Source organism: Acanthaster planci, linkage group LG08, assembly GCF_054643075.1.
Source record: "Acanthaster planci isolate LZ-2023a linkage group LG08, COTS_SCS, whole genome shotgun sequence".
Classification (NCBI taxonomy): domain Eukaryota; kingdom Metazoa; phylum Echinodermata; class Asteroidea; order Valvatida; family Acanthasteridae; genus Acanthaster; species Acanthaster planci.
Window position 1 is genome coordinate 3,285,128 of NC_141784.1, and position 14,494 is coordinate 3,299,621.

Below are 14,494 nucleotides of genomic sequence, written 5' to 3' on the forward strand. Positions count from 1 at the left end.
CTTGGGCGACTACGGCCAACTTCAGGAAAATGCGGTCGCTCATTGTGAGGGAAGCAAGACATTACTTTTATCAGAAGTTCTTTTCACGACCAAGTAGGCGGATGTGTGCGAGAGGAAAAAAGCAACTAAGAAGATACGAGTAAAACTTCTCAGATGTTGCCTACATGACATGAACATTTTTACAAGGTGTATGCCGTCTACTTTTTGCCCACGGCTAGGTAACCGACTCTAGAAGATCATATTTCAAGCTCTTCTAGATCTCCCTCTGGACAAATCATTTCTTGGTCACAAATGAAACACATACTTCCAAAACAGTAGACTGACAAAAAGACACTTTAACTCTGGTATTTGTTTAGACTAATTTTAATGACAATTTTTCAAGCTTCAGTACACCATATATTTCTTCCACTGTAATTGCTGTCTTTTTAAAAATTTCTTTTGATTTCATAAGTCAGTGATTTGTGAACCACAAGTCTGTCATATTTGGAAGCCTGCAATGACTTTTTGCAGAGACAAAGTATGGAAATGAAAAAATTGAGCGTTTGCCTCTCAAACAAGTTCAAGCAAAGTCAAAAACACGAATTCTGTAGTACCAGGACATTCCTCCATGTACATTTCTTGATGTTGAAGTTTCCAGCAACCAAAAAAGTCTGCACTCAACAAGGTGGGCTCCCAAGACCTTTTTCATGACAACTGATGGATATAAATCAATATTTTACTTCTTCCACTTAGCATGACGAAGAAAGGTCTTTAAACGAAACTTAAAGTTTACACCTATTTCCATGTTCCATACTTATGATGATGAACATTGTAGGATAGGAATCTAATACAAAACATAAAGCAGCCTGCCCCTCCCCCTCAAAGGAAGTCAGTCCCTCGGAGATGGCAGATGGCATCTATCACTAGGTACCGGGAGAATAAAGATTAGTGACAGATACAGTATACAGCGTTTGCAGGCTCTGAGAGCATCCTTCAAAGCACTTAACATTTTCATTCAGTGTATTTAAATTGTAAACAAACAGCTTAACATCCTTGGGCTGCTATAGAGAATGTACATCCTCCAAGGCACTTCAACATTTTGCATTTTATTAAATGGCCTGTCGGAGAGCATAGGTCAAAGACCAAGGACAATGGAACAAGTTTACATTCCACTGGCAGTGCACTGTGTAAATACACCACTGGAGCACATGCCTTCTTTTCTGATCAGTTGAATCAATAATACTTCCATAATGCACATGCTCCGGGGTGGGACCCTCTTGATCTAACACTGGGAAGTACATTATCACTCCTGTTCCATCGGGCTTTGCTTTGCAAAAGCTGGACGTCAGTCGGCCTGTCAGTTGAAGCTAAGTTCCCAATCACTGCTTGGTCTCTGTTGCGAGTTCTGCCGGCATTTCGATGGCCGCCGGTCCAGTGTTCGCAGCCTGGTTCCTGTTTCTCACAAAATTGCTGATTCGTCGGCAGACGAGGAAGCCCCCGTAGCCCGTCAGCATCAGCATGCTGACCGTGAAGCTCTTGTATCCGATGTCTGCGACTTTCTTCCCAAGTGACATGATTGGCTTTAGACTGGCTGTCTACTGTTATGCGATACCCGATCCAATATGTTATCTCCACCTGAAATATACCGTAAATAATAAAAATAGCATACAGTATACAACACGGATTAATCCTTCCACTCTAGCGACGGTGAAAAACATAAATTCCATCACAAAGCCATTTGATCATAGATTGTCAAAAGAAGTCCACTTGGATATAAAACTGAACTTAGGCCTAGTTCTGAAACAGGCCAGAAACATTCAAAAAAGTCTTCAAACTGACAGTGGTCAGCGCCTACTCGTACATGTGCATTTACCTTAAACTTTCCATAATCAGCGACAGTATGGTGCACTTCGTTTGGAAAATAAATTAAATGCTATTATGGACAGCATGTACGATGAAGGAACCAAATTAAAAGGGGGGCCAAGATGTAAACTTATTAGACACTGGTATAACTACATGTAGGTGGGTGATAGTTACAGAGGGACACTGAATGCACACATTTTTGGTGTGGTACTGAATTTAAGGCATTGATCTCCAGCTTGTCTTTATGGTCTTGGATAAAGTTGTACAAATGACAAATGTAAATGGATTCTGCAATCAAACATTTCAAAATTGGGGAGGGGACAGGCTGGGGCACAGACATGACGGACCTCAGGGAAAGAGTTCCATATACGACAACTCTTGATGCTCTATGCACAAACCTATTTGTCTGAAAAAACCTACATGTGTTATCTAAGTAATTGTATGGGAATTTTCCCAGCTAAATTTCACTTTTTAGCTCTACAGTCCTTGTACTCGGAGACGTCCCTTTATTCAAAGACAAAATCAGTCCCCAGTGTTTTCCAAGTAGGCTAGGCCTACCCCCAGAACTGTGGGGCCTGACGTCTGCTCCTCGTGGAAGAGACCCCACACTTCTGGGGTTTGTGGGAGAGGAGCGGACGTCAGACCCCACCGTTCTGGAGGTAGGCTAGGCCTAGTAAATGCTTCAGAATTTTCTTAGCTAAATTTTGCTTTTTAGGGCATGTTATCACTTTCTTGTGGCTGTTTTAAGGGAAAATTAGTGTTGTCCGTAGGCTTATATAGAACTCTTTCCGACCTCAGCTCAGAGGCACTTACATGTACCCCTGCCCCCTCCTCATTATGACTTTCAGGGTTCTGCCCAGGATGGTTTTAGTTCCGGCAGGACTATCTAAGCGGAGCGCCACCATCTGTTGGCGCGGAGCGTACCAGAAAATTTTTGGAATCTAAAAGCCCCCAGATGGCCGGAAACAGCACTTTCTGGGCAGACGATATGCATGGCAGTGCAAAGTGAAATTTATGAAGAAATTTTACGGTTTCTTCACGATTTTCATATCTTCACGATCGATCCCTCGACCAAGATGCTATTTTATTTGGGTTCTTATCGGGAATACGTGCCAGTCGGAAAAGTTGATTTGGCAGATTGTGGCGGTCGGCAATTCTGCGTGCCGGTCGGGCCCGACCGGCAGCGGCAGATCCCTGGACTTTTACACCATTGTGAAGGCATTAGATTCATGGGTGTCTTTAATTACTTTTAGTTTGTCAGTATCAGGCAAACCTACATGGTATAGTCGCCAGGTCCCTTATTTCGCCAAATTAGGGACCTGGTAACTATACGACATATACTGTCATGCACATTAGGTCTGCCTAACAAACATGCATGATATGTCATGCCTAACGTAAATAAAATGTGAATGACGTGACATAATTCAATTAATTGCGGCGCCCATCGTGCCTATTCTGCATGAATCTTCGAGACGCACATATTTGTACATGCATACTTAGGATATCTTTCATGGAACCTGTCAAAGGCACTGATACCTACGCACACAACTCTTCCTTGCTCTATGATCTAACGTTATGCTTTTCGTTAAATCTCAAGCTTCGCTTCGTATCGGTGACCGTAGCAATCAACTTGATGATAAAGTTCACGCTTTCACACCTCAGTGCGCATGTGGTGATGATGTAATCACCTTTTTCACGATTTGACCTATGGAGGGCGCTGTTGACCGCGAATTCCAGAGAGCTCGAGATCACGAATTGATCATCGTACCAAGTAGATTTCCCGTTTCTTTTGGTCAGTATTTCATTCCCTTAAAAAAATGAGTGGAGCTGACACACTTGAGGACAGGCGAGTAGAGGATCTTGCTCATCAGGTTACAGAAACTTCAGATAAAAACGTTCCAATTCTGCTGCTTGCAATCCAAGGTTAGGCCCTATAGCGCGTGATGTACATGTACATGTACACACGTCACTTAGGCATCGCACGTGTGATCATACTTTGATGTACTGTACGTATCCGTAGGCCCAATTTCCAGTCTGTCAGTCACGTCATGTTAAAACTAATATAGGAAACATTTCCATATACGGACGCCACTTGACACTCTGTATACAAACCCTATGAGACTGGGCTGAAAAAATCAAAGTGTTTTCTCAGTAAACGACTTGGTATTTTCCCTCCTAAATTACGTAGGCCTAAATTTAACTTCAGGACATGGTTTGGCTTTCTTATGCATGTTATGGCTATTAATGTTGCTGTAGGGAGGAATTACTGGCATCCGTATATGGAGTTCTTCCTCAAATATAAGCAAACTGGCATAAGTTGGATTGTGGCCTCAAACATTGAAGCTGTAATACACTGCATCAAGTCATGGTAATTTGGCGAAGATTTTGTCATCCTGGTCATAACTTTTATAAGCATGCTAAGCAAGGCAGTGGCGTGAGGTTTTGGTTTTGTTCAGTTTTTATGGGATGGGATGTTTACAGTTTGTGTTTTCCTTTTCATGTGATTCAAATTTTGTTTCAACCTTTATGTGTTATGTTTTTCTTTTGGTTTAAGTTGTTTTCTTGTTTTTGTTCCGGCAGCAGCTCTGCATCTGGTAGCAGTCCTTGATTTCATGAGAATCAGCAGCAACAACACTAATTAATTGCATTAATTGTTTGGAATTGGTTCTCTGCCCTTATCTATCTTAAGAAAATCTTTTTAAACCACGAATTCCCGAAAAGCGAAATTATGCTGTTTTGAGAAGTACATGTGTGTGCATATAAGACTGACATTTTCCCTGGGAAAAAAAAGGATGATAAATGAAAAAGCAGTCGCTGCCAGGGATTGAATCCATGATCTGGATTCTTCCTTGTCAGCATCCCTTTAGTCCAAGCCCATGGAAGCACCTAAGTCAACTGGAGATTAAATTCCAATGACATTACTCCAGATGACACCAACCGGTTGTTGACCATCGTGAACTCGAAAGCTGGAACTCACACCAGAGACATAGTTTGGGCATAGCAACACGTACATGTAATGTAAGGTCCGTGACCGTGGGTCTGTGGAATCATTCAACTTTTTATTCTCATTCTCAGACATTTTGGACAGCGTCATTCCTGGGTCTCAGCGAGCGGCCAAAGTCAAGAAAGACATCTGGCAGTTTGACCTTCTGCAGAGCGTCCTCCTGGCCTTGAGACAAGATTTCTCACTCATCCAGGGCAAATGGAACACTGCGGCTTCCTTGGCCAAGATCCTAGCGTGAGCTCCATTGATGGTGCAACAGGGCTGTTATCCTTTAACCATATGCCCTTTTCAAGTGGGGCTGTAGCGTTAACCACTTGCTGCCAGATGGTTTGAAAAATGCAGTGCACATAATCGGGACTTTTCAAGATTTTCAGTTTTCAAAATTCTTCAAAAATTCATCACTTCAAATAATGGATGTTTACACCCACACAAATTACTGTCTGGTGGCCACTCTAGTCTGACAGACAAAATCTATTGACGCCTGAGTATTTCAGCCAAGCCTGCAGCCTTGTAAAAAGAGCCCAGATTGTGCGGTGTTATGTAACTTTCTTTTGTTCACGAACCTGGCACAGTGCGCTGCTGACCTCTTTTCAATAGGGGCCAGATTAGCATGCAGCGGTGCTGTGTGGCTCATGGCTGCGATGGTGGAGCCCTTTTGTCCCGGGTGGTAATCCACTTGCTCTCAATGCCCCAAACCATGGTATACCGTTTCAAAACAAGGCTGGATTATCACCACTTTTGAGAGTGAAAAAATGTCGGTAATTCCCAGCAGCCTGGTCTTTTGTTCCGAGTACGGTCTTCTGTTACAAGGCCCAGTTCCCTTTGTCCGAGTTCAGAGACCCCGGCCACGCATATAAACACACGGTGCCCGAAACCGGAGTCCCAGGCGGCAAGTGGTTAAGGGTTTCTTGTATGCAAACAGTCTGTGTTTTTGTTGGTATTACACTGTACCCATGCATACCATGAAAGTAACCAACCAGAAGGAAAGTATCAAATGTGAATTTTTTTGTTTTCCCAGGCATTGTGCTGTTGGCCTTGAACCCACCGACACCTATGAGTACAATGCCATCTTCCTCCCTGAAGCCTCAGAGCGGCTGCTCATCTTGGCCCGCAACGTCCAATTCCGCTACATGAAGATCCCGGAGAAGACGTTGACCTTGAAGGACGACCTGATCAAGGACTTTCAGGAAGTCATTGAAGCCTTACAGTGGCTTATCAGCGGTCACGTCTTCCTCACAATGCACGGTAGTAATCCACTCATATTCCTCGCATCTCGTTTGATTATATGTTTTTTTTTCATTTTGAAGAAAACAGTATTATTTCCCTACAGATGTACTAATCTGGTGATGCATATTGGTAAAGTCATACATGTATGTCTCTCATAGCCAAAATTAATGGAAAATGCGCAGCCAAACAGTCTCTCTTTTTATTTCAGTTCTCAGATCAAATTACCTGCTTCAGATGCTGATAACCGACGACAAAGAGACTGCCATTGTCATTCTGGGATTGTTCCAGAATGCAGTTCGAGTCAACCCGTAAGTTTGCTCCCACACTATATGCCCTGTCGGTCTTTTCAGCACAGAAGATTTTTAAAGTCCTAATCTCGTTGTGTAAGGTTCAGACCACTGGTCAGTGGTGTGGCCCAGTGGTTCTGGTATTTAACTCACTTGTGACAATAGGTGGGTTCGAACCACACAGGTTTCAGGGTGCCAGTGTTTCTTGGGCAAGGCAACCACAATTGCCTCACTCCTGCAGGAGTATAAGTGGTTCCCTGGAGATCAAATTGGACTAATCTAACGGCTCAGTGAGCAGTGGTAATAGTGAAGAGGTTTGAGACTTTGGTGATCAAGCGCTTCTTGTATGTGTTCAATCAAGCGTACGAGCCAGTGTTTAAAGTGACTGTTAAGGGTAACCTTTTCATACAATGTATCACCATGTTTCATCTATATTCATGATTGAGAACGGCGTAAACAAATACTTAGTGATTCAGATTTCATATCCAGATGCCGTATGGTGGCGCATCAGTGTTACTAATATATTTCTGTTTTGTTACACCCATGGTTTCACGGTGTCTAACTGTAATCGATGCTCATTCCATCCCCGTCTCCTAGAGTGGTATTGCAGACACTCGATGAGAAGGTGGTTCATAGTCTGTTGGATGAGGTCATCTATAAGCTGTCTGCGTTCACCGAAGCAGAGGTTGGTGCAGCTGCAACAAGGACTCTGGTCAACATTGCCGATGTGCACCAGCCACTCATCAGACTGCTCTACACCAGATACAAGTAAGGAAAATCAGCACATTCCAACCTTGAACAAAAGGCAGTACCTTTTTCTCAAAATGTACTTCAGAATTTCGGTTAATGTTGTGTAGAAGAAATACAGGAAATAGAGTTGATTAATCTGTAGTTGTGACCCGTGTACAACAGCAGACGAGGTCAATTATGTGTCTCCAAAACCTCTTCAATTGTGTTCCGATGTGGAGTACTGAAGTGTCAGAGCCACAAATGTGCATGTAGATTAAGATAACTGGTGGATGTGCAGACTGTCTCAGTCGGACCATGTTCCAAAGTGAGGAGTTGAGGTGGAGAGTCGGGGTGGAAGGGATCGGGGAAGTCATGAGAAGAAGTAAACTGAGGAGGCATGGTTGCGTGGAGCGGAAGGAGGACACCAACTGGGTCAAGAAATGTACGAGATCGGAGATAGAGGGGTCCAGACCAGTCGGCCGACTGCGCAAGACCTGGTAGGAGACCGTGTCTGCTGACATGCGACTGCTGGGTGTGAGTGCGGAAGACGTGAGGGACATGACTAGATGGAGGGCCATCATAGGAGCCGAGGCCGACCCAATTGGCCTCAAAACCGATGATGAATACCTATGGAATTCTACATGTAGATCAAAGAATGGCTTGATATAAATTCAGAGACCATGAAGAGAGGCACTGAAATATTTGGAGCGGTGGGTGTAGAATGAGGGTATTATAGGCCTTAGGTTGTCACTTTTCACTCATATTTTTGTACTTTAACAACATTCCTGTGCTGTGTAGTGGTTTCACCACCTTCCAACGAGATCTGCCTGAATGCAGGATTTTTCAGGGTTGACAATAGAGCCTAGGCACAATATGTTTACATGGAGTTATAAGCCCAAAGACAGTACCTCAAGAAACGTGTTCTTCTCTACCTTAACATTAAGAGATTTTGGAGGATTCAGGAACTGCTCTTAGGAATATACCTCCATAGTCAGGTTGAGTGTTTGTGTATGACTTGCATCTTGCAGGGGTCTGAGGCCACTTTTGAGCAGATGGACCGGCAAAGGATTTGGTCGCGACTTGAAGAAGCTTCTGGCTCTATTAGATGCCGGGTCGACCCAGCAGGCAGAGCTGCAGGTGAGATCATAGGTCAAAAGTACCGGTAAGTTGTCCTCTGCAGTAGAAAACTATGAACCAGGAAAGAGTGCGAATTCAGGGTAACAAGCTGATGTTTCCCTGAAGAGTATTTTGTGCGTTACTGTCAGGTATAGACAATTTTGGAAATTGTTTTCTCTTTGTTAAAGTTACCTCTTTATTGTGCTAAGTTTGACATCAAACCCAATTTCAGTAGGAGATCTTGAGATGCTTGGTGGCGGCAATATACTGGTTCCCCTGTAACCGGACAACCATTTTTTGTGTCACATTTGACGTGATATGCGCTTGCTTCAACGTGACATTAACAATAGTAGGACTGGTATGTTAGCCCCCAGCAAGTGCCTCAAACGTCTCCTATTTATCATATTACCAAAAACGCATCAGTAATGTCGATTTTCAGTGTGTATTGTATCCCAGTATTTCTCGAGGGCAAAAAGTCACCATCGTGTTGCAATAAACTAAACTTCGGCAGGAAGGTCACATCGTGTTTAATACTTGCAATACAAGTTACCATGCGTTTTGAGCCTGGTGGACTTGCAGTGAGATAAGAACTAACAAGACCAGAGCAATGCCTGCCTTGGGCGTTGACCAGCGTGGTTTAGCACTGAGTTCCTACTGTCACCCTGCACAATACAGAGATTACATCGAGCAGCCCGGACTGTCCAGGCAGTATGGAGAGGATTCCAGACGCGCAAGCAACTAAAGAAAGCAAACAAGGCATTTACCAGACTGCAGAAGAGCTTCAGGTAAGAAGAAATGATCAACAAAAGGCAGCGATCAGACTTAGGCTCCATTACTGAGGGCCATCCTTCACACACTCAGGTGTTATATATGAAACATTCCTCTCCAACAGTAGGGTGTCATAATTTCATTCGCTAACAGATTGCACATTCCATCTACTCAGCTTTGTCTCTTGGAAGGTAACATCCAATCTGTCACTTTATACAAGAGCATTGAACATTCATTGTATGATTATGCAATTGATTACAGGTAATAATTACCGCATACATGGCATATCTAAGACATTATATACATTTACAAGTGTGTTCAAATGTGCTGTGCAGTGAAGGTGTTAAAGTATGGTATGGTCAAGCAGAAGGCACACAAGGGTGCCTCAGGCAGCCGACAAATGACCCACAACTGCCTACGCAGCACAGCCAGAGACATAAGTGTTAATAGTTTTCCGGGGGGAAGGGGGGTTGTAGTACGGATGGAAGAGGACTGGAGAACCCTAACAGCTCAGGAGAAAACCAGCAAAGAACTCTGCCTTTACATATGGCAGTGGGAACTGAACTCAGAATCATAGTGCAGGGGTGTGAGAGTTCAGCTTTTTAGCTGATTTCAGCTTGTTTTGTTTAGATGTTGACCCTGAATTTCAGCTTTTTTGTGCACCTGCTGTGTACAAAGAAATGGGGACTTCTTACATTTCAGCTTGTTGATAGCTGTCTTCAGCTTCAATTTAAGTGGCCACTCACACCCCTGATAGTGGCAAGAGGTGAGTGCTTTGAGCGCCAGCCACCCTATGCCATTTGTGATTACAGTTCCCTGGATGGTTTTTCTTGTGTCAAGATTGTTCTCAGGGGAATCAATTGATATGATTGTTTTGTGCACCTCAACCTCCAGAGAGAAGCAAGCACAGCGCGACCTACAGGTGGAGAAGGAACGGGAGAGGAGGGAGCTCCAGCATCAGCTGTTGGTGTCCAGGAGGCAAGCCATCCGACAGACCAGACAGAAACAACTGGACATGATCGCTGCCATGGCTCCAGGTAAGCTGGATACTGACGGCTTTCACACAAGTGAAAATCTGGTACACCTGTTACTACTAGTCCGCAGTCAACGTGTTTAACTGGACAAAGCAGACAGGGTGATGAAGATGTGAGTTGTAGCAGACAGGTGAACTGAGTAAGTTGCTGAAGTGGTAATTTAGACTCGGGGACACACTTGATAGCTGGACACCTTTAATTGTAAAAGGCACAGTAGACAACTGAACAGGGCAATTAGGTAGAAGCAGTGCACTGATGGACACCATGGAACAGCAAGCTAAGGTCAAGTCCAATGATGCACTTGTCAAAGAGGCCACACTCTCCAAGCAGGCACTTGACTTTGTAGTTCTTTCCTTTTCTTGTGCTTGCCCATCAGGCAAAGTGGACCGGTATTTGCAGATGTCTCAGATTGCAGCCGCCGTGAAGCTACAGGCTCGCTGGCGAGGGATCCTGGAGCGACGTAAGCTGGGTCTGCGCAAGGCCACCGCCCAGCAGGTCAGAGCGGCCATCACCATCCAGAGAGTGGTAAGTCACCATGCATAATGGAGGTAGGATGAATGCCTGTGGGCAAGTTTGAACTGTTTAGCTGCATGTAAAGTATGGGACTTTGCACAATTAAAATCTTCATCACACTAACAAAAAACACCGAAGGTCCACTTTTATTGCGTATTTGAAATACTTCTGAGGTGTTTCAACTTTGTGTTTCCTGAAATGGAATATTGTACAGAGTGTATGACATTGTTCTGTTCTTATTTTTGGGGGGTTAGGTCCGCCGATTCTTGAAGAAATTGGAGGAAAAGAAAAGGGAGCCGTTATTGTTTCGACCCCCACCTGGCCTGACGGAGGAACGAAGAGTCGATCTGCAGAGAACTATTGACCAGCATCGAGAGGCACATCCGGTAAACAGAAAACAAGGAATCGTGCTTAGAAGTGATCAGGTCATGGTCACTCTAAGATCAAGAGAATCTTTAGGTTTGGAAGTTGCCAATGTCACATAGCCACACGTTTTTGAGAAAGATCAGAGACTGACCAAATATCTGGCATACTAGTTCCGTTGTTTTGGGGACCATGCACGTGTAACAAAAGATATTGCCTGAATTAGATTGTTGTAAGAACACTTGAAAGTTCCACAACTCGCACATGGAGGCATTTGGCCTAGTGGTTAGGGTTTGTAGTTTCTGATGATAGGGTCAGGGGTTCGAATCCAGCTAATGGCAGCATGTTATGATCCTGGGCAAGTCACTTTAACCCTGTGTGCCTCTCTGTACTCAGAAGTAAATGGGTACCTGTGAGGGCAGACACGGTTATGTTTAGCCGTTTGCGCCGAAATCAGCTAGTATACTCCCCAGGGAGCTGAAATGGTTTCAGGAATGTTCATATGATGTGTGAGCCCAATGTGCAGGGATAATAATGGCGCTTTTAAACGTCGTGGAATGCGGATAATTATTATTATTCCATTTCACTCGAACTTAGTGTGTGAAAGTGTCTCGCAATAGGACTATTTTCACCACCGTGTGGGACATAAACTGTTTTATGATCTGTTCATCAAGGTCGTTTTAATTGGCATGTTGCTGCTTTCTGTTCTCTCAAACCCAGAGCACCAAGATTGAATCCTGCACGGTGTAGTGTAAGACTAACGCTAAAGCTCTGATCCTTTACAGTATAAAGTGGTCCAATCGTTACTTGGCTTCCACAAGCAAACCAACTTTCATTTCCTTGATCTCCTTCAGCCCAAGCAGCTGAGCTACCAGTTGCAGCAGGAGCTTCATAACGAAGCCCAAGAGATGCTGGGTCGATACCTGAGCGTCCGCATGGCTCATCGGAAGAGCTACCAAAGGAGGGAAGCACTCCTGGCCTCACTGGAGACAGACGCTGACCTGCTCAGCGGTAAGGGAACCGGAATCCCGTTTGCCGTGGCCAGTCAATGACAGCTGTTTTACCGATAATTTTCAGACGATGGCAGAACATTGTCCACTTGAACAAATTCATTCTTGCAATCCAGCAGTGGCTGGCAAGGTCAGCCTCTGAGGCCGTTTGGCCTTGGAGAGTGAAGGCTGGGGCTCAGTTCTTTCCAGCAGATGGGCCATCAAGCCCAGTGGAGGGTAAAAACAGCTGGACGGAAAACTTTAAACCTTTAAAAATATCGCAAAAAGTACACATAGTGTTCTAGTTCAGACCTTAAGACCATCACATGACCAACACGAGATATCCAGTCAGAATTCACATCGGAAACTATATGTATTTAAAATGGTGAATTGCAGCAAAAGCATGCCTTGTCACCGTTCACCCAGTCGTCTGGTCTTGTATTCATTGTGACAACACTGATCTGTAGTTCTTGATTTTGAAACAATCACATGTACTTGTAAAGTAGCCAGAGATGGAAGGCCCCCAAATCCTTCTTTTGTCAAAGCTCATACCTCTGTTTATGAATAAGCCAGACGCATTTCAACCAGAAGAAAATGAAAACTTTTTAATCCTTTTTTTTTTTTCAATGTTTGATCACTCTAGATGCGCCAAAGCTGTGTGACCTGACAGATCGTGACATCCACAAGTTCACCAGTCACTCGGCCCCCATTGCCACCAAGGCTCTGGCCAATCACAAGGAGCAGATGGTGATGCTGCGTCAGCCGTGGTGGAAGAAACTCAACGCTGATGAGAGAACAGACGAGGAAGCTGAGCAAGACTACGACTCCAACATTTTATGAGAAGAAAAAACAAAAAAAAAGGAGATACGCAGCAGGAAAGAAACTGAGTGCAATGCTGTAGTGAAATTCTCGACACATTATTAAATGTTGGCTAACTGTACCGTTGTTCATGCAGATACCTTACGCCTTGCAAACCTTTGCTCAAGACTGTACGTTGCACAATATCGGGATTCTTGAACAGCCTTGTCTTGTCATTATTTTCATTAGTTAGCCTGTGATCTCGGTAATTTTTTTAAACCGCTTTGTGCCAGGGTGTGTAAACACGATCTAGCTATCTGTATACTTGGGCACAGATGATGGGGCAAAGTATCTGGCTGACGTGGTCTAATCCCCCATTTCTTTTGTACACATACGCAGAGTCCAAGAAGCCTGTGGGGGCAAAGCATGTGTTGAACTTGGTTGCTAATGGCCAAAATCGCTCTGTGGGTGTGCCCTGGAGTGTTGGGATATTGGCCTGCGGGTACACCATGGAATTAATCTCCTTTTTGAAGAGGTGTGGTTCTAAGAAGAACTGGTGAGTGTCAACTCGACATTTCGGCCAGGATATTCTGGCCATCCTCTGGAGTGTTGAAAAATAGGAGCGTGCTTTCAGAAATATTGTACAAATAACTGTACCAATGACTTCAGAAAGTCAGTATTTGTGCTGTGTGGTTGCATATCAGCAGTGGGCTGCAATATTTTCAGTCAAAATATTTCAGCCACAATAACATGGTCTACAAGCAGTTAAAAAATCTGAAGATACCGGCTTTCTGTTAGGCGACTAAAAGTCATTTATCAAACAATGCTAAGTGTGGGAATGGTGGACTGGTAGCTCCCACATCAGGAATTGTATTTGGGTCAATGACCTGATGAGGTTAGTTTCAACAAATTGTAAATTAACTTGAAGTGTAAATAGTTCATTTCAGATGAAGTGGTAAGATTATTCAAACTTTTACGGTATTTTTGTCAATTGATTCCCCAGAATTTCTTAATGATATTAAATTTTGTCCAATATGCTGCCCTTAAAAAAGCACCTTGGTAAAGCCTCAAGTCTCGTAGGTATCATCGGAGGATTACTGAAATGCAAATGAGCACTATTGCTGAACGTCGTGAACTCAAAAGAACTTTGAAGAGTGTGAGCTTTAAGACAAGCTGGCGGAAAGAATGCAGAGTCAACCAAGAGGTTTACCTCGAGGTTGAACAGGGTTTTGTGGGATATCGTGGGGTAAAACCTCAAGTTACACCTTATTTAATAGAGTTACACCATATTCAACATTTTTCACTAATAACTGGGGTGTAAGGGTGCTGTGGCATTACATTCCAACTTTTCGAATACGGGTGCAGGAATACACCAAAGCACTGCCTACACCTGTACATATAACTTTAGTAGACATTAACCCTGTAGTCCACAATCCTTAAACTGTCAGAGAATTGAGGATTACTAGGGTTAATGAACATCCTGTAAGAAACACCCCGTGCAAGATATGCTCTAGCAGGCTGGCTTTCAGGACAGATGTGTTTTTTTGTGAAGGGAACTTGAATGAACCTCATTCTGCTTGTAGTATGCAAGATGTTGTCATGAAGCAGTTAGAGTGCAATACATGTATATGTACATAAGATTTTTTGAATGCTACTGATTGATGTGAATGATTATATTTTGACCAAATTTTCTTGTATTCTAGACTGAGAGTACTATGGTAAGAAGCATTTCATTTCCGTCCAACTGATATGTGAAGCCTTGTGTACAGCTGAGCCATCAATTTGCTGGTTATTGTAAATTAAATCTTCAGTTCTGAAAGTGAC

General features: G+C 43.6%; 1 protein-coding gene and 1 long non-coding RNA gene across 2 annotated transcripts; one reads left to right on the top strand and one right to left on the bottom strand.

Moving 5' to 3' along the window:
- Positions 1 to 347: 347 nt before the first annotated feature.
- On the bottom strand, positions 348 to 3,520 carry LOC147798304 (uncharacterized). Its single transcript, XR_015426278.1, has 2 exons — positions 3,383 to 3,520; positions 348 to 1,614 (listed from the first exon to the last, which is right to left on the bottom strand). It is a non-coding gene; the product is annotated as an uncharacterized LOC147798304 (long non-coding RNA).
- iqcb1 (IQ motif containing B1) lies at positions 3,517 to 14,493 on the top strand. The gene is made up of 12 exons (XM_022228972.2): positions 3,517 to 3,765; positions 4,918 to 5,080; positions 5,865 to 6,091; positions 6,282 to 6,381; positions 6,958 to 7,128; positions 8,118 to 8,226; positions 8,881 to 8,990; positions 9,868 to 10,010; positions 10,384 to 10,532; positions 10,775 to 10,906; positions 11,738 to 11,894; positions 12,516 to 14,493. The coding sequence occupies exons 1-12, from the start codon at positions 3,660 to 3,662 to the stop codon at positions 12,710 to 12,712; spliced, it is 1,764 nt and encodes a 587-aa protein (XP_022084664.2). The 5' UTR covers positions 3,517 to 3,659; the 3' UTR covers positions 12,713 to 14,493.
- The last annotated feature ends 1 nt before the right edge of the window (position 14,494 follows it).

Coding starts and splice junctions, on each gene's coding strand:
- iqcb1 (XM_022228972.2), top strand. CDS start 3,660: ATGAGTGGAGCTGACACACTTGAGGACAGGCGAGTAGAGGATCTTGCT. Junction 10,533..10,774: donor CCATCACCATCCAGAGAGTG/GTAAGTCACCAT, acceptor TTGGGGGGTTAG/GTCCGCCGATTCTTGAAGAA. Junction 10,907..11,737: donor AGCATCGAGAGGCACATCCG/GTAAACAGAAAA, acceptor GATCTCCTTCAG/CCCAAGCAGCTGAGCTACCA.